This window comes from Hetaerina americana, unplaced genomic scaffold, assembly GCF_022747635.1.
Source record: "Hetaerina americana unplaced genomic scaffold, ioHetAmer1.1.p SCAF_11, whole genome shotgun sequence".
Lineage (NCBI taxonomy): Eukaryota > Metazoa > Arthropoda > Insecta > Odonata > Calopterygidae > Hetaerina > Hetaerina americana.
In genome coordinates this window covers 24,315,842-24,336,326 of record NW_027286181.1, presented here as the reverse complement: position 1 = coordinate 24,336,326, position 20,485 = coordinate 24,315,842, and the positions used below count along the sequence as shown (strand labels likewise).

The 20,485-nt window shown below is 34.5% G+C and overlaps 1 protein-coding gene across 1 annotated transcript; it reads left to right on the top strand.

Moving 5' to 3' along the window:
- Nucleotides 1–55: 55 nt before the first annotated feature.
- Nucleotides 56–20,029, top strand: LOC139700970 (NAD(P) transhydrogenase, mitochondrial-like). Its single transcript, XM_071599496.1, has 21 exons — nt 56–212; nt 657–915; nt 1,256–1,410; nt 2,019–2,159; nt 2,351–2,473; nt 2,766–2,953; nt 4,657–4,812; nt 5,803–6,007; nt 6,670–6,882; nt 7,791–8,017; nt 8,658–8,746; nt 11,199–11,403; nt 11,932–12,098; nt 13,677–13,814; nt 13,944–14,170; nt 14,819–14,970; nt 15,761–15,920; nt 17,211–17,315; nt 17,521–17,732; nt 18,439–18,617; nt 19,178–20,029. The coding sequence occupies exons 2-20, from the start codon at nt 662–664 to the stop codon at nt 18,592–18,594; spliced, it is 3,273 nt and encodes a 1,090-aa protein (XP_071455597.1). The 5' UTR covers nt 56–212; nt 657–661; the 3' UTR covers nt 18,595–18,617; nt 19,178–20,029.
- Nucleotides 20,030–20,485: the final 456 nt, after the last annotated feature.

Sequence of the window (20,485 nt, the reverse complement as noted above, 5' to 3'; positions counted from 1 at the left end):
ATTTATCCACTGGTTGTTCGCGCACTCTAGCGGCTACCCGCGAAAAGTCGTTTTATCATTAGGGAAGCCGGTCCGTGGAGGCTAGTGTCCCATACGGTGATGGAAACTTAACGACGGTGGTTCCACAAAGGTATCGAACATCGATAAGGTTCCCTCTAAGGTAGAGTAAGGAACCCACCTCTCAGCCAGCAATCCACCGTTTCATATTGCTGGTAAGAGACTTTATTAACTCGTGCCCCTATATATCTTAAGTGGCACCTGTAACTGATGGGAATGCCGCTGAAAGAGAGGGGCCAGAGGTCACTTGGTTGCATCTTATAAATAATTACTTCAATCATTGATCAGCACTAGTTTAAAAATTGCCTGAACGTTCAAATTAATGAAGTGTACCTCTCTCTGCGTTGTGGTACGTGTGACAGTCTTATTGACGTTTGTTAACAAGCGGTAGTATCAGTTAGTAGCAGTGTTTTGCTATTATGTTTTGAACATTATGTTATGTGCCTATTTTAACCGATGTTTTATGTATTTTTATTCACTATTACTTTGTTTTGTCTACTTGCCCAAGGTTTGAAACAAAATGAGCTTAATCGTCTGACTTGTTTTGCATTGTGAATATTGTGGGAGAAAATTGATTTGTCTTTTCCTGCAATTTTTAGCAGCCATGAGTGGAGTAACATGTCTACTACTGCGTTCCACTTCGAACTTACACTGCTGCTGGGCCTCCAAACCGCAGTCAAAACGAATGCATTTGCTTTCTTGTTCTGTGCGGAGACTTACCACCCACTCGAGTAGGTTACAGAAAGCTGCTGATGCAGGGAGTAAACCCTTAAAGGCACCAGAGGCACAAGTTAAGGGAACACCTTACCAAAGGCTAGCCATTGGAGTACCAAAAGAAATTTGGCAAAATGAAAGAAGGTAAGATTTTACTGAATGCTTGTTGCTATTTATTAGACTTCCCTTTTCTCCATAAATATCTAGTTCCTTTTAGGTACAGTGGCTATTTCTGACTATGCGGATAATTTAATTGGGAAGTAGAAGATTAGAACTTATTAATAATCGATTAAAAATTCCAAATATTATATACTGCTGACTGCACACTGGTAGTGTGGTCTGCTGTGAGAGATTGCCATTTCCCCACGTAGAAGTTTTGTACACTTTGCACCATATATATATCATAAATGAAAGAGTTTATATCGGATGATGAAAACCTTATTTAGTTTTTAAAGTTTGATTGTTAACATATATTTGTATATAGGGTGGCTCTTACTCCGGCTGTGACAGCTGTTTTGACCAAGAAAGGCTTTAATGTTCAAATTGAACAAGGAGCAGGTGTGCAAGCAAAATTCAGAGATGAGGACTATGCTGCTGCTGGAGCCAAAACTGTTGACACAAAGGAGGTTTTTAATTCAGGTGAAACTATAATTTGTCTATCAATTTTCTCTGGCTCAATCCACTAATGTAAACTTCCTATATTTATTGTGTGTTGCATTAATAACTAGTGTGCTTCAGCTCATCTGTGATGTTGAAATTTAATTCAATCTGCATTTTGCTTGTGGTTGGGTTTCTCATTGGCCGATCCACCAGAGTTAGCCCTGTGGATGTGGCCTTTTGTATGGATGGTGAAAGGCAGGTTAACCATTTGGCTAACCAAGGTAATGGGTAGAAGGCATGTATTTACTTGCAAAACATAGTACCTATTTGCCCAACAAAAATAATATTGATTGTAGGAAATTCAAAAGGAACACAAAATATTTTTTATATTTTGTACAGCTTTATATTATCTCCGGAATACCATTCATTCCATTCGACCATTGATTTTAGTGATGAAAAATAATTTGGTGTTATTTCTCGGGCAAGTCTAGTCCCTTTTTTATTGCAAAGAATGAGTTTCAAAAATTTACTTGTGTTATAATATTTTTGCTCTAAAATTGTAGACATCTCTCTGTATGTTGCTATATAATTAAAGCAAGGGTGTAATTTTTGGTCCTCACCAGCTTGATTATATTTTTTCTTTTCAGATATAATTTTGAAAGTTCGGCAACCCTTACTTGAGGAGGTGAATAAGTTTCGTGAAGGATCAAATTTGATTTCATTTATTTATCCTGCCCAGAACAAAGAAGTGGTAGACAAGTTAGCTGCAAGGAAACTCAATGTATTTGGTTAGTAACCTGTTGTAATTACTCATTATGCTACTGTTCATGTTATTGATTTAGTAATCAACATTCAATTGTCATGCATGCCCCTGTGAGATAACTTTGATATTCAGGGGATTTTTATTGTTTTTTCATTAAGATTTCCATTAATATTCATTATCAGATAATGTATTTACATAATTTATTTTTTCTTACAGCAATGGATTGTATACCACGTATATCCAGAGCACAAGTTTTTGATGCCCTTAGTTCAATGGCTAATATTGCAGGATATCGAGCTGTTATAGAATCAGCCAACCATTTTGGAAGATTTTTCGCAGGTTGCTTACCTCTTTTTCTCCTTAATTGTTTATTCAACATTTGTATTCCTACTATGATTCTGCCTGTACTGTTCTCGTTTGTGTTACATGTGCAATTGTGTACATGTACATGACCAATCATCAATGCCAATTATGATGGTGGACTTCATTATTCTTATAAATAGAAATTTCTCAAAATTAATCACTCATTGAATTGATCTTGTTTGAGTAAAGAAAATATTTAGCTATGCTAGAGTCAACTTTGTGTTAGCGGTAAGTCGGTCGTATTGCTGACTATAATTTTAATCTTCAGGACAGATTACAGCGGCTGGTAAGGTACCACCAGCCAAAGTATTGGTCATTGGTGGTGGAGTGGCTGGATTGGCAGCTATGGGACAGGCCAAGAATATGGGAGCCATTGTCAGAGGTTTTGACACTCGTGCTGCTGTCAAAGAGCAAGTGGAATCTATGGGAGCTGAATTCTTGGAACTTGACTTCAAGGCTAGTACTCACTGTAAATTACTTTTTCAGAATCATATGTTGGGTTATGTTGACTGTGCATAACAATATTGGGTGATGAGGCTGAGTTTTACTGAATACCTCAGTTAATTTTTTAAAAGTCTTACTTTTAGCACCCAGTAACCCATTAGTTCCCGAGATATTTGTAGTGGGTGCCAATTCATATAGTGGTATATAAAGGATGGTAAAAATTAGGTGAGAATGATGACACTTTCCAAATTAGGCTGCAGGAAAATATTAATTACCCTGAGGCACATCCCTTAAGAACCAAAGTAGCTGTGCAAAATCACTCCATAATCTATCAATAAACAATTATTGGTGTAATATTGACCAAACTGCATCGAATCCCTGTCAAAATGAAAATGCAGGGTACACAAGGGTTGAAAAAGGCAAGTGATGGAAGGACACAAAACGTTCATTGAGATGTAAATGAATAGAATGGTTTCAGGCATCACTTTGTGGAAGCAATTCATTTCAGAAAAGAAATACTTGGTTATTCCACGTATATTTTATTAAACACGACCCGGGTTCAACTTACAAACCCGGGTCGTATTTAATAAAATACATGTGGAATAACTAAGTATTTCTTTTCTGAGATGTAAATGATCACAGACATGAATGGAATAGATTTGGGTGGTTGCTTTCTGTAATGAATAGAGGAGAATTGGTTAAAGAGCATTCAACATTAGGAAAATTAGGAACGCAGTTGAAATTATCAAAGTAGAATAGGTAAAGTGTTCCCGTGAACTGTAATTTTAGCTGAGCGATTGTTTTGGTATCTATTATAGTGTATTCTATAGTTGTTGGATGAGTTGATGGGAGGAAGTAAGTACACAGAGATGAAGAGGGACTTGGAGTAGGTTGCTGGATTGCGTTTTGTTAGGAGTCGCAAAATATTTATTTGGTAGTTGTGTGGACACACCTCCAAAACCTACCTTAACTGTTAGATTACTTAATAATAATTCTGTAGTTGACATAATTACCAGTAAATTAGTTGTCCAATAAATAGAAAAATACAAAGGTTCTGGTGGACTAGATACACCTGTGTCTCATGTAATGTCTAGTTACAAATAAATGTATTGGAGTGCTATTGAGGAAATTTTTCTCTGAACTATGTGATTAAGAAGGACAAGAAAGAGTACTCCTTTTTGACTCAGATCCATTAAATGGTAGGAACGGTAATGTACCTTATCCAGAAGCAATGTATTCATAACTGTGAAGTTAAAAAACAGAGAAAGGAAGGGCAAGGTAACATTTTCTTATTAATTTAAATCATTGCAGACTAGGTAGTTTGAGGTAAGACTCCAGGTGTTTAATGAGGATTTCATTTGTTTTTAGATTGTTTCTATCTTGTTATTACATTAATAGATTCTTTATGATCCAACTAATGAGTCTGTTAATTATGTCTGTGTCAGCTCTGATGTTGATTAGTGATCTGAAAACTGGAAATCTGGGAGCTATTTCAAATTAAATATTTTCCCGGGTTTGATTTTTATGATTATTTAAATTTGGTCATTTACCTTTGTACCTGATAAAATTTCTGTATTTCATGAGGAAGTGCCTCAAGAAGGTACAGGGAAGAATGATGATAGCTTATTGTACCAGATTTATGCTGGCTCCTTAGAAAACTTAATATTTTCTCCAGGAGTAAAAGTTTAGGTAATAAAATATGTATTTTACTGCAGGAATCTGGTGAAGGTGTTGGTGGGTATGCCAAAGAGATGTCAAAGGAGTTTATAGATGCTGAAATGGCTCTATTTGCAAAGCAAGCGAAAGACGTTGACATCATAATTACAACAGCACTAATCCCAGGCAAGAAAGCACCTGTGCTGATATTAAAGGTGAGGTGGGACATTTTTTTTCGTTGACAAGTATGTCATTTACTATTCAATCCTTTCTTTGGCCCGTTCAAATAGTGGAGAAAAGAGAATTGGTGTAAAATTGTGTAATTGTACAAATCATTTTATTCTGAGTTTTATATAATGTGAATGACATTAAAAACTTTCTCCAGCACTCTTAGCATTATTTCTTTTTTAAGGTAATTCTCAGGGAAAGAAAATTAAAGAAATGAGTAAAAATAAAGTAGTGCTTGAACTGTTTGTGAGATGTTCTTTCAAGATTCAACATGTGTCCACTAAAATATGCATTTGTTATTACTAAAAATGAGCATTCTTGTGATTTTTTAGTAATAGTGTATAGTTTTAGGATAGGCTTTTGAAGGACCCCAATACTATTCACTACCTCACTCTTTAATCCTTACTTACTTAGCACAATATCCTTAGACCTCATGATACAAATTACAAAAACTCATTCTTTAGATCTGCATACTTCTCACCTCCCTTAATTCCATCCAAAGTTCCTATTCATTTCCTCCCCCTACCTGACTTTCCCAGCATGCTGGCCTCTTTCAGTCTTCAGCATCCTATTACTTCTCAGTATTACCCACATCCACTTATCCTGCCCTCCTCGTTTTTCTCCCAGCCATAAATCTCTTCCTGGAACATGCCTAGAATTCTAATAATTTGTCCTTTCTGTCCATTTCATTTTTTTCATTCTTCTCCACACCCATACCTGAAAGGCTTCCAATGCTTGTTCTCCAGCCTCAATGAAAATGTTCCTAAACTATATAGCTCTACTCACCGTACTCAAGGTTTCACTAGTCTTTTCTTTCCTTCATTACTCATGTTTATAATGATAAAATACCTCCTTGAAGAAACTGCAATGACATACTGTGCCTTAGATATTTGTGAGAGGAGCTTTATTCTGACCTCTGCATATTTTGGATTTGATTAGTGAATTTTGATTTCAAGATGTATTCTTCATAATTTCAGAGTCATGTGGAATCTATGCGCCCAGGAAGTGTTGTTGTTGATCTTGCAGCAGAAGCGGGTGGCAACATTGAGACTACCAAACCGGGTTCAGTGTACACGCATAAAGATGTTGTGCATATTGGATTGACAGATCTGCCTAGTCGACTTCCAACTCAGGCCTCCACCCTTTATGCCAACAACATTTCCAAGTTCCTCTTATCAGTAGGTTAGTTATGTATGGCTAACAACTTTCTTTCTGACTAAAGATATCCATGAATATGATTTATAGTGAGTATCAGAACTGAGTAGGTGTGATAACATGCTTTTAAATTGATTTTTCATTGAAGGAATCAGAATTACTATGTGGGTTTCACGAAACTCTGTGTCATTGTCATCAATTTCCTCATCCTTGTGAAAGCTTCTTTGCCTAATGCAATTGTTCTTCTTATGTCCATACTTTTTTGATGATACTGTTACAAAATACTTCTAAGATGGGTAACTGCTCTAAATTATGCCCTCTTACTTCAACGTTTAACGAAGCCTTCTTCATTTTGGAAAACCTTATTATCTTTTTGTTTTATGCATGGGGAGAAAATGAATGATGGATGGATGAAAACTGCTGATACCACATGGGTAAGAATTGGGAATATCATATGATATATGGTAGGATTTTAGGAGAATTGCTTCAGGGAAATGGGAGAATTGGAATTGTTGGGAAAAATTGAAAAGTTTAGTTCTGGAAGTCTGGTTGAGACAAGGGAGTTGAGAATTGTGATGATTCTTTCTCTTAATGTAATATAGACAATCTAAATTAAAGTTCTTTGTAAAAAATCTGAAATATTTAAGCTGGAAATTGATGACTTACTCTTTCCTTGCATGTGTATTTAGGTCAGAAGGACCATTTCGATATCAATCTTGAAGACGAAGTTGTCAGAGGTAGCATTGTTCTCAATAAAGGAGAAATGATGTGGCCACCACCACCACCACCTTCGATGGCTGTTGCAGCACCCACCGCCGCAGCACCAGTGGTAGAGAAAGCCAAAGCACCAGAGCCGAACCCATTTGCTGACACTATGAAAGATGCTCTTTTATATACTACTGGTAAGAAATTTTATGTTTCCAGGGTAAGTTCAGCTGATTATAATGAGGCAGAAGTAGTTTTTTTAAGTATAGATGCACAAAACATACAGATTTAATACTTATAATTTATTAAGACTTCACTAGTGATGCTAATTTTGTAATTATATTTTTGAAATTAAACATCCTTTTTCTCTTAACATTCTTCAAGGAGAAATTAACTTATTTGTGTGAATTTTATAATTTAAATATGAATATAAATCTTTAGAAATTTATAATTTATGTTTGCAAAAATTAGTCAAATGGAGGAAATCAGAATATCTATTAGTTTTTAAGAAAATCATAGGAGGGGCGTAAGTTACCTGGAATTACATGAAATCAGGCTTCTTTGACGAAATATGTCCCGAAAAAGAAAACCTCGAAGGGTATGTACATAGCAATTGCACCTTAGTTTTCTGATTTACAAAATAAATTGAAAAACATAACCACCACAGTAATTAAATTTCAATGGACTGAAAGCCATGTGGAGCTAAAAATTATTAAATTTTCCAGTATGTATTTGCATGCAAAAAGCCAATTCAAATGTCTAAAAGATTTTTTTCATATCATCACAAATTGCAATTTTTTAATTCCATGGTAAGCTTGAATCATGTTGAATTTTTTTAAAACCGCATAATTGCATAATTCTGTGCCCCTCTCAACTTAACCTAAAGTCTTAAAAAAAAATTCTGGTTATATACGGTGAGAATTAGCATTATTGTCCCTGAGTATGGTCATTCAAATAGACTTTATGTAGTTTTCAACAATGAAATATCACTCTTTTAATCTCAAAAATACCTCAGACTTCATATTTTCTTAATTTTTTAACGTACATATTAGAATGGGATTATGGATGGTGAATCTACAATATAAATTTAATTTTCTTCCACCAGGACTTGGAAGTCTTTTGACTCTTGGTTATATATCTCCAAACTCTGCGTTCACAACTATGACCACAACTTTTGGCCTTGCTGGTCTCGTTGGATACCATACTGTTTGGGGGGTGACCCCTGCTTTGCATTCCCCACTGATGTCTGTGACTAACGCCATCTCTGGTATCACTGCGGTTGGTGGCTTGTTGTTGATGGATGGTGGCTATTATCCAACTAATACGGTGCAGGTGAGTGAAATCCTATGCCTCATAACAAGAGCAGAAGTTCTACTGAATGATGAGAAACATTTGACTATGTTTAAAATCACAGTCATATTTGTTTAACCTTTTTATGCTTTAGATGTTGTGTAGCTAATGTTTATGTCCCAAACTTAGCTTTTTTTGTCTCAGGTGTGCTAAATTAACTCACCCTACTAGTTAATTTAGTAAGTGTAACATGGATAAATCAATCTACTGTCATTACTTAAGTTTGCAAAAATTCTTTTTATTTGTTTTGTGATAGCTTCAAAGCACATTGATTTTGTGTTTTTATTTAGTTCCTTCTACCTCAGTTTTTTTGAACTTTTAATTTTAATTAGGATCAGATTCATTTAACCATTTGGCGAATGCAATGTATTTCAGAAGGATGAGACATTTTTTGTGTTTGTGAAAAGAACATATCAGTTGACTATGATATGTGTTCATTTCATTCATTTCCTCATAATTTTGCTGCATCATTTCATCCTATTTCTGTTATTTATACCATTTTAACACACTCTCATGATAATAAATGTGCCCAACCAAAATTTTAGATTGATTAATTTTTGCAGTATGCTCTCTCATATCTGGACTCATTTGAAGATTTTTTATTTTCTAATTCATCTGATAGGCACTTGCAGCTTCTGCAGCATTCATTTCCTTTATCAATGTTTACGGTGGATTCCTGGTTACCAAGAGGATGTTGGATATGTTCAAACGGTATGAATTGCAAGTTAATTTCTAAACTCTATTCATAGAAGAGGGAACTTCCTTAAGGCTATTGGTATGCTATTAAACTCCATGAAGTACTTATTGGTTTTGTTTAACTTCCCAACACAAGTTCGCTTTAGTGCCACATAGCAGAATATTCATCTTTAGTTCATTCCATGGCATAGATTATGCTGTTTCAAAGGGATACGTAGCAGTTAAAGCAACCATGCATAGTGAATAATTAAAATTAATAATGGCAATAAGGATAGATGAGCTGTAAAAATTATTTGGTAGGGATATGCTAAACTTGAATTTTTTTAACACTTTCATTGAAAATGAGATTTGACTGTAAACACATGGTTATTTATTTTTGAATGATTATTCTGTGTCTCTGTGAGCCTAAAATGAGCAAGCTCTCTATTAATGTACATTGTCTTCTTTTTAAATTACAGATTTTACGAATGTCTTTGCTTATGGAATGTCTTTCTTCTTGCAAGTGTCGTAATTCTGTCTTTTTCTCAAGCATTGATCTTCAGCATGCACTTTTAATCTTTTATTATTGTAGTATGAAATGCTTAATAATTTCCATGGTCATCCCTTAATTTTTTGAGTACGGTGAAATAAGTGCCATTTGAAGGATATTTCATGTTTCTCTTCTCTCTGGAGTCTTTATTTCCATTCGCGTTTGGAGTCTTCTTAAAGCCTGTATAATTGTTCTTTCGAAAGAAGTAAGCTGTAGTCAGCACCCATTTATAAGCTTCTTCATTTGCAGAGGAATATTGGAAGGAATTCTGTTAGTTTCTGTTATGACTTTTTCAGTGTATTAGAAGCAGGGGCATGGGGTACATTGTGATGCCTTAAGTCCCAAAGCCGGCACTCTTCATGTAAAAGAGAAGTGATTACCTAATATATGCCTTTTCTCTGTGACTTGATCTCCCCTACTTGATGTTTATTATATCGATTTCCTCTGCACCCCTCACCCAAGCAGGCTGTCAATGGGTCACTGCTAACATAATGTGATTATGATGAACACCCTATGGTGCCATCAGGAATACTGAAATGGCCATCCCTGGTCCCAAGTGAAATGTCAAATTGAGTATTCTATTGTCTGATTCTGTCTTTACATTTGATTTCATCTTAAATATCAATGGCTAACATTGAAACAATTCTTAATTCATTACCATTATTGTCACACATGCTTGATGTCATAATAAATGCTTCATTGCTCCCCGATCAGCCTTAAATAAACATACATTTACTATGTGATTCTAATCAATTGTTCCATGTATCCATAGAGGATATATTCAGAGGCCTGACATGGTTGGTAAAACCATACATAATCCTGAATTCTGTAAATTACATGAGCAATGTGATATTGATATAAATATAATAAAGTTTAAATCATGAATTATGCACAGTAAAACATCAACCTTAAAAAGAAATCATAACACACTATGCACTCAAATGAAATCATTTTACTAAAATTTGTTGTCACCAGCGTAACTTTATGGAATTTGAATAACATATTGAAGTGTAATGAAATTTTTGACTTTGTAATTCCACACACTTTATTTAAAAACACGACTCAGGTTTTGATGTGAACGTCATCATCAGGTGACCCGATGATGACTTTCAACGTCGAAACCTGGGTTGTGTTTTTAAATAAAGCGTTTGGAATTACAAAGTCAATAATTTCATTTCATTTGAATACATTTACTGTGTCCTTTCTCTTTTTATCCCGATCACAAGCACAAACTATTGGTATATTTGGGCAGCTGGATTTCACCTTATGTATTCCATTCTTGCTGAAACTTTTATTAGTAATTTTATTTCCTTAATTCTTAATTTATTTTTTTGCTCCTGGAAATCTCAGATAACTGAAACAGCAGACTCTAAATCAGGAGATAGTGGGGTATGATTGTGTAGATATGGTATTGCCATAGTGAATAAGTGACAGGCTTGATCTTAAATGTGAAAGAGTCATAATGCCATTACTTAAAATCTTTTTCCATGTTGAGTCTGGTGGGGACGACCTTTTCATCATATCAAACAAGATAGCTATTCATACTAAAAAGAAAGACTCGTACTTTTCCACAAATCTGTGGAAAGTACGAGTCTTTCTTTTTAGCATGGATATTAAATACTTCCACGAAGTGAAGCCTGAAACAATAGAAGATAGCTATTGCTTGTTTTTTTTGCGGGCCAGACTTAATGAGCACTTGTATGGATGCATCCAAAATTGATGTTGATTTTTAAATTTTATAGCATCTGCCAGGATTCTGCGAGTTTTCTCTTTGTGCATGCCTAATGGATTTTTGTTACAGGGTCATGGGAGTTATTGGAATCAGCCAAATATTACTTCTCAATAGCTGTTGCATTTCAGCCTTTGTTTTCATTTTGTGAAAAAAAAATCATTTTTCCTTGTTCCTTGCCCTGATCTAAAATGTTTCTATTTTTCCAGACCCACAGATCCACCAGAGTATGGGTACCTTTATGGGATCCCTGCCGCTGCATTCCTGGGTGCATATGCATGGGGTGTTATGGGAGGTGGGGCGTCTCCTGAACTTCATCAGATGGCTTATCTAGCATCATCTCTGTGCTGTGTGGGGGCATTAGCTGGTCTAAGCTCTCAGAAAACGTCCCGATTAGGAAATGCTCTTGGAATGGTTAGTTTTTCATGCAGTTAACATCTGAGTGAGTGAAGCCTACATTGTTAGATCAGTGATTAAGCAGTTCATTGATTATAATGGCTATTGGCTAACCTAATATTTCCACTTTGAATCTTGCAAATATATGTTTTGCTGCTGTGTTATAGTCCTTATTTGGTGGAGTCCACTAGATTGGAATGACCACGCAGCCATAAGATCACCTTAAAAATCTCTTTTATTCTGAAATGAATGATTTAAGGATAATGCTTAAATTTCAGTCAAATGTTTAGTGATTTTTAAGTATACTGACCCATGTGTAGTGTGGTGTGTTTTTCTCTAATATTTAACCTAATGCCACACTTATTATATTACTTAAAAAAATTGGAAGGCATTGAGTGCTGGTATTTATAATTTATCAGTGCCTGTGTGAATTTAAAGGTATATCAATTCATTTCTTTAGTTGTAGTATTTGTTTACTTCTTGCTTAGTCAGTAACCAAATTTTACTTATTTCATTGGTGATTTTTTTACATTTATTTTTTATTAGATTGGTGTGTCTGGAGGCATAGCTGCTACATTAGGCCAGTTGGCTCCAAGTATGGAAGTTCTCACGCAGATGGGGGCCAGCATGGCTGTTGGTGGGACAATTGGTACAGTTATTGCCAAGAAAATTGAAATCACAGATCTTCCACAACTTGTGGCTGCTTTTCATAGGTACTGAAACAGCTTCTATATGCTCAAGACTTATTAACATTTTTAAATTCCCACCAGATTTCTATTGTTAAGAGTCAAACCATTATTTGTTAGAAATTGATTTACAAATTTAATCCTGCAACCATAACCTGTCAATTTTAAAACTCGTGAGCTTTAATTTTCAGTCCTACTTGGATGGAAAAATATTATTTACTCCCGAAATATTATTTTTTTATCCTGTAAATCTTTGCAAATTACTGCATCCCAATGCATTTTCAGCCTAAAGTAAGCATATAACATTTCTTGCATGAAGGAACATTTGGTGATCTCCTTAGAAGGGCAGAGAGGGATCCTTTAGAAAGGGTTATGTGGAAGCGATGAAAACCTGTCTCGCCCCAAAATAAAGATGATTATTTATTTTTTCTGATACTAGTGTAAACTCAGTAGTCATCCTTTTTATATCACATGAATTAGTTTTTGTGACAATCCTGCAAAGTTTGTTTATACTTAGCATTCTAAAGATAGAAGATACTCATAAAAGTGAAATTTTGAGTATAAAATATGCTTGCCCACTTGTCATCAGGAACTTTGTTGTGCTTTGTGAAGTGAACACTTGCTATCATAAGAGTGCCCCCCATACCTGAGAATGAGATAAATTACAACAATTATTATGGAATTAATTGAGCCAAGAAGTATAATTTGATTCAGACAGGCATGCTTAACTCAATAAGCCTTCCTATTTACACTAATTTGGCCTTCCTCTGTTCTGCTGATGTTGGTTTTGCTCTGAAAGGCTTTAGTAAGATGATGACCACAGAAGCCTTGTCTCTCCTGCTGCCGGGTATGACACACAACCAATTGGGCCAAGTCCCATAGTTCCAGGACTCAATTCCTCTATACTGTCCATCATAAAAACCATGGGATTAATAAATGAGGTGGTTTCCCATTGCCTTCCTCAATAGTGTTTTTCACTGGGGTGAGATACCTTCACAGACAAGTCACCCAGGAACAGACTCTGTGTGGTCTACCTTTTGTCTGGCTTCTAACCTTTGACCTATCTGGCATGGGTGACCTTACCCGGAGTAATTATCAGTGCTTCCGCCAGCACAGCTCTAGGGGTCATTGAAACGCACAAGCCCTTCCACCATGTCAAGGTTGTAGTCCATTGGAGGGTATAGCAGTTTTATAAACATTTTTTAACTATAAACAAAATCCTACCCATTATGCTGCAATAGTTCATTTTCATATGACAGAAGAATCATTGAAGTCATTTTGACTTTAAATTATACTCTGAGGTCAACTTGGGATTTCACTCATGAGTACTTTGGAGTATAAGTTTTGGCTTGGGATTAATTCATTTCTTTGAATAATGTTTTTGGATATGCATGCATGATATTTGCAAGTAAAGGAAAGGTAACAAATATGCATCAACTCTTCATTTTATGTGTAGATTTCTTAAGATAAAATACTTCTTTGTGTTCTCAAGTCAATCTAGTATGTGCCAATCATTTTAGCTTAATTGCTAATGGCTTGATTTCTTTGTTGTGGTTTTTTGATTCATGATTGTGTGTTTTATTTTTTCTATGCAATGGTCCACAGTTTGGTGGGAATGGCAGCTGTTTTGACTTGCGTTGCCACGTACATCCACGATTTTCCCAACTTTGCTACAGATCCAGCAGCTAATGTAGTGAAGACAGCTCTTTTCCTAGGAACTTACATTGGAGGTGTGACGTTCAGGTATTTTTTTGCTCTTATAAATTTCCAAATGCTAATTAATCATGTCGACTTTATTTGCTATTCAATTTTCTTAGCCAATGATCTAGGCCAGAATTTACTCAATTCTCAAAATAATGAACATTTTTACAGTGGCTCCTTAGTTGCATATGGAAAACTCCAAGGAATTCTGAACTCAGCCCCCTTGTTGCTTCCTGGAAGACATGCACTAAATTCTGCACTTTTAACTGGCAATGTGGCTGCAATGGCTTACTATTTCCTGGGAGATCAAGCAACATCTACTGTTGGTTTGTCCATGCTTGGAACTACTGCAGCTCTGTCATCTATTATGGGAGTAACTTTGACGGCAGCTATTGGAGGTAAGAAAACTGTAATTTCATGTGGTTAGGACAAAAGCAATGTACTTTTTCAGAAATTCCTTATCATCCTGGCTTCTTAAAATGGACTTGACCTAATTAGTTTTACATTCCATTATCAAAATATAATAACATGAATTGTAGCATCATATTAATCATGGTTCACCTTACGTTTTCATCAACTAGTATAATTAAGAAATGCATAATGATTTTCCCTCTTTAAGGGTGCATGATATTTCATATTAGTCCCCATTTAATTTATAACTGTTGTCCTCTTTCAACTGAATCTTAAAACACCTTTCTCCTTTGCTTTGTAAAATTGTTCCAATAAGGAATGGTTTTTTTCATGTTTGTGTGGGATTTATTCAATCTGGTTAGTGCTACAGTATTTAAATGCTCTTAGAGGGTTCAAAGTCCAAATTCATATGGTGCTTCTAAAAACTCAGCTCAATGGCAGCGTAGAGGAAGGAGCTCAACCTCCTTGACTGGATGTGTGATTTCCTGCAGTGTGTTGTGACTTAAAGAGTAAATGAAGAGCTTCTATTGACCACCTTAGAGTTGCTGCTTATTTATTTACACAGTCCACATCTAATTGCTCTTTCTGCTCTGCTGTGCAATGTTACTCATCACGTGTGTAATTTACACAAATAGGTGCAGACATGCCTGTTGTTATCACAGTGCTCAACAGCTACAGTGGATGGGCTTTGTGTGCGGAAGGATTTATGCTCAACAACAACCTAATGACAATCGTGGGAGCTTTGATTGGGTCTTCAGGAGCCATTCTGTCTTATATCATGTGTAAGGTAAGTCCCATGCTACTGCTCGAAAAACTGCTATGGCGAGTACAATGAAATCTGAAAAAAAACAGTGGAAAATGCAGAATCCCCACAAGGGGGACCATTTAGGGGGATAAAGAAATTTCTGCTTTTTCAAAGTTATTAATATGAAATATTATTTGGCAATAGTTTTCCTATCTTGGAGCATTTAATTAGAATCATTTATCTGCTTTTTCTTAAACAGTGATACATTAAAGAAACTTGACGTGGATAAAAGTGTGTAATTCGCATTGTTTCAGTTGTCAAGACACTTCCAATGAAATTGTGTAAGAATAAATATTAAGATCCAGACCTTTTTTGTGCGCTTCATCAATTTTATTCTAAATAATGGGGCATTTTATATTAGATTTTAAGTTTTAAACAATTGTTCCTGAAGTGTGTAGCATGCTACATTTTTTATGAATGGTATCAGTTTACTCAGCTGATTGAGAATTTAAATTGTCCCAAGAAACCGAGAAATGGTTTCTCTTGGTGCTTACTGCCATCAGGTTATTAAGAGCAATAGTTTCTACATTTTCTCCTGGTGTTCAATTATTTTTTCCAGAAAAACTAAGATTAAATTTCTTAGTACTTTGAATTAACCTTATTGCGATCTGCTTTTCTTCCCATCCCAGATGTGTCATAGTCCCTTTATACTGTGTTTAGCATACCATCCATTATGGTGACTAACAAATTTAGATGCATCCATTAATTAAATTGCCAATCAGAACCTCTGAATTCTCCCTCACTACCAAAACCAAAACCTCTACATGTGCAGGCAATGAATAGATCCCTGCCTAACGTCATCCTTGGAGGCTATGGGACATCATCAACTGGCACTGGAAAAGCAATGGAGATCACAGGAACTCATACAGAAGTAGATGTAACTGGTGCTGCAGAGATGATCGAAAATGCTAGGAACATTATTATCACACCAGGTGGGCAAAACTATCATGTTCTCAATCTAATGCTCTGAAGTTCATTATTATTTGATAATTTTCTTAAATCATGTATTTAATCAAATGGTGCTGCAATGATTGTTAATTTGAGCATACATTATTAATTTTTAACTTAAAATTTTTTTATTCAGTTATGCGTTGATGTAGTTAACTCAAATTTGCATTTTTTTTATCGCAGCAAGTTATTGTGATAGAATAGAAAAATGCATTATTATGTTCCTGAATATTTGTTTGCATGGATTAGTTTAAAAGGCTGGTTCAAAAACTGGTGAGCTTATCCCTAATATACATGAGAATCCCATAGGAAATATTAGTGGCTTTCAGTGTTGAACTATTATATTATATTAGTGACTATACCAATACTACCTATCCAGATACATACCTGATAGCAACTGGTGATGTGGATGAGTCACTAACTGCAAAGATCCATTAACCTCTTGTACGAAAAATATGCGTAAAAATTTTAGGATATTTTCTCAATGAAATATGATTCTCTTCTCCAAAACTGCAGAAATGAAAGAAAAAAAACATTTTGAGATAATTTATGGCCAATGAAGCATTTGTAGCTTAAAAAGCCACTTTATTTTTGTGCATTTCATTCTTAAAAATTGTTGTATCTCATTAATTTAAGAATTAACTGTTGTGTATAAAATCAGATATTGAATCGGAATTTTTCTTTGAGCATCTTCCATTTTAATATATCCATTCTACAAACACAAATATGTTATTTAATCTTTGAAAATCATCTATTATACCTGAGATATTACAATGATGCAATTAGGGTGGAACTTCCTCGGATCAACCAGTATGTGGTGTTAACATATCCTTTTCCATTTGAAGTTTCCGTAGTTTATTTAAGTCTGTCATCGTGTGTACTTGATGCTGTGACATCAAAACACATTACACCAAATGTTAACTCCTGTAGAAAATTAGAAATTGTTATACATAATGAAAGCCTCATTTGCATGCCACCATTAGGCATGTTGGCTCTGAAGTGTTTTAAGTCATTCCTATATTCTATAGTAATAATTCCTATACTGTATAGTAATACAGTATTTACATAGGGGCTGCATTGTTAAGATATATTCAATTTCATGATTAGATGTTACTTAATGTTTTCAAATTGTGTTTTAAAAACATGAAACAGAGAATGAATTCAGTTTTTCAGAAAGTTTATTTGCAGTAAGTATTATGACTTTTATTTTTCATGTACCTAAATTAATGACTTGGGCAATTTTATTTACACTTTGAATGTTCTCTTTTGTACAGGTTACGGTTTGTGTGTAGCCAAAGCTCAATATCCCCTTGCTGAAATGGTTGAGTTGCTTAAGAAAAAGGGAAAGAACGTCCGTTTTGGAATTCACCCTGTTGCAGGTATGGCTAAAAGTTTTTGCTATAATTGGTGAATAATACAAGGTTCAAGACAAACCTATCATCACAATCTCCTGCATAAGGTTATTTAGTTACAGTATTCAAATTGTCAATGGTCGTAAAACATTTTATATAGTAGTTAACCATGAATTGTTATATGTCTCATGCATTTATTGAAGTAAATTTAATGTGTGTTCATATTTTATAGGACGTATGCCTGGACAATTGAATGTTTTGCTGGCTGAGGCTGGTGTCCCCTATGATTCTGTTCTTGAGATGGATGAAATCAATTCAGACTTCACAGAAACCGATCTCACCCTTGTTATTGGAGCTAATGACACTGTTAACAGTGCTGCAGAAGATGACCCCAACTCAATAATTGCTGGAATGCCTGTATTGAAAGTTTGGAATTCTCAGCAGGTTTGTGCCTATTAGTTATCATTCAACTCTCATCTATTGCTTTGGGCTGTCTTGATAATGATGGTGATGATGTTTATTGGTTCCTAAAAGACATGTTTGGAACATATCACAGACAAACCCAACACGTTGCAATTAGTGTTTGAATACAAATATACTGTCAAAAATAAAAAATACAGTAAACCGGAGTAACATCGTATATAAGATTAAAATTATTTATTGACGGAGAGAGACATAAATTCATTCACTATGTAGCATTGATGATTACACTGTAACTGATAAAGTTAAGACTTATGGGACAAAAAAAATTCTATTTCCCCTAGTTTTCTAGGTAATGATTTCAAGAATTTACACCAGCAAAACAAGGGTTCTTAGTAAACATCGCTGAGTTATGGGTAGTTATTCTTAAGTCATTACAAGCTCTTATGCTGTACCAATGTACATCAGCATTGGTTATCAAGTTGACCTTGGCTTTGTTTTGCTGCACAATAATAATAGTATGAAATATATACATCTTTTGTTGATCATTGTTGAGTATATTTTCATGCTGATGATTTTGATGGTCACTTGGTCGGAGTGTCGGTAAAGCACTTCTTGCCATTAACTTATATGCACCTACCCGACTGGGTATGTTGTAAAAGATACCTAGTGTATTGGATGGCATTGTTAGATGACATTAAAAAAGTACTAATTCAATCATTTTCAACAGGTTGTAGTGATGAAGAGATCATTAGGAGTTGGTTATGCTGCTGTTGACAATCCAATTTTCTACAAACCAAACACATCAATGCTGCTTGGTGATGCTAAGAAGACCTGTGATGCCCTTCTCAATGCAGTCAAACAAAAATATGCAGAAGCTAGTTAAAATTGATTGAGTGTTAGAGAAAGGTAAATGAACCTTAATGTTTATGGAAAATTGAAGGAAATTAATCTTATTATGCCATATTTATAACTTAGGATCATCTTCTTTGGAGGTTTTTCTTCGTTTTTTCCCCCTTGAGTCCATACTCATGCATTGCAATGTTGATATGGAGATTATTTTACCTATTTGATGGTATACTAACTGCTTGAAACCATAAATGATGGTGATTAGGAATTTCATAATACGTACTTGTTAATTTGTCAAAATTTTGTAAACTTGTCATGCCATGTGTTACTTTTATAATGCATACTTTACTTTAATGATTTGGAATTCAATGCAAGGAAGGTATGTTATCTGATCAAAGTTATCTCTTACAAATCTACCATTGAATGCATAAGAGATTGAGTTTATTCAAGCCAGAAATGCTTTTTTTAATATTTACTGTTTATTTCAGTAATTATTGTTTCAAAAGAGCAAATTTATTGCCTAGTATTGGAAATAGTGAAGTGAATAATTTCTAAGCTTAAATCGTGCTTTTTTCTTATGTCTAAATATTCAAGTTTATTATTTTTTCTTTTGCATGTAGGCTTGTGGAACTTTCCTGACCAAAGAATATCCTGACAATCAAGGAAGATTAAGATGGCCACGCAAAAATTATAGATCATCATCATACAGATTCACAAACAAGTTTCCTAGTGAATTGGCTCTTAATGAAATTTTAATTGCAGATAGCCGAGATGCTTGTTTTGTTAGAATGTTGGTGAAAAATTCTGTTTAGATTCAGGAAAACGACTCATCTTTTTTTTGGGGCCCATTTCTCTATTAATGTAAGGAGGCTAATGCATTTTTTTTTAATTTTTGCTTTGTCTTATAGAATGAAATTCATACTTTTCAGGGTTTGCAATCTCATTGAAGATAACTCATTTTAAACACAAAGTGAAAACATTGTTTTTTTACAAAAGCCATTTTTATAAGAACTAAATAACTTTAGATACAATTATGATTTGCATCAGAATTTTGTACTGCATATATAACTGGAGAACCTAATGTTCTATTATGTGAAATAATACAAAAAAATTAGGATTGGATGGAAATTATGTATGCATTTCCTGTCACTTCTCCAGTGATATTTTTATAACTATTTGCACGTTTTGGTTGAATGTTTTAAGTCAAAGGAACTACAATAATTTTTATGCATTTTATGTTTTGATGTAACCAATGCAATTTCATGTTCGTGTACAAAGTTGATTGCAAAGTTTTCTGATTTCAGCCATGGCTGTGTCATTTCTTGCTAATCTTCAGTGAGATTACTTAAATGTTGATAAAAACACCTTCCAGTACAACTTTTCAGGGAAAACAAGTTTTATGGTGGTAAAGCTTAAAAAGCATTTTTTTTAAATTGTACAGTAAACAAGTGGAAATAAAACAGTGACTTAGAGTGGATTTTTTAATTCTTGACAAAGAAATCAACAATTGACACTGCATAAGGTTGACATACATGCTAAAACCTCATTAACAGCAAATAACAGACCAACAATACACCTCAGTAACGGGTTAAATCTGAAATACATTACAGATTTAAACAACATTAGAAAACTATGTCTCTGGTGAGCATGATTGTATTAATAAGTTGTCTAATGCTAAAATATTTGGAATGTTTGTGCTGATTTATTGTTGTCTTTGTGTGCAGATATACATAATTGAAGATATATTTAAATATGTGCCAAAAATTTATTTATGAATGTTTTCACAGTTGAATTCCTTAAGCATTTTCACTAATTACATAGCTATCTACAGGAAGCTTATGTCATATTTCATGAAATTACAATGCTGCTTCATGCCATTAAATAATTGAATGAAAGTTCTATGACAGTTGAATTTTGATAAAGAAGTT

Excerpts from the sequence above, each read along its gene's own strand:
- LOC139700970 (XM_071599496.1), top strand. The coding sequence starts at position 662 with ATGAGTGGAGTAACATGTCTACTACTGCGTTCCACTTCGAACTTACAC. Across the intron at positions 4,813-5,802 it reads CACCTGTGCTGATATTAAAG|AGTCATGTGGAATCTATGCG; the intron begins GTGAGGTGGGAC and ends TCATAATTTCAG. Across the intron at positions 15,921-17,210 it reads GAACATTATTATCACACCAG|GTTACGGTTTGTGTGTAGCC; the intron begins GTGGGCAAAACT and ends TCTTTTGTACAG.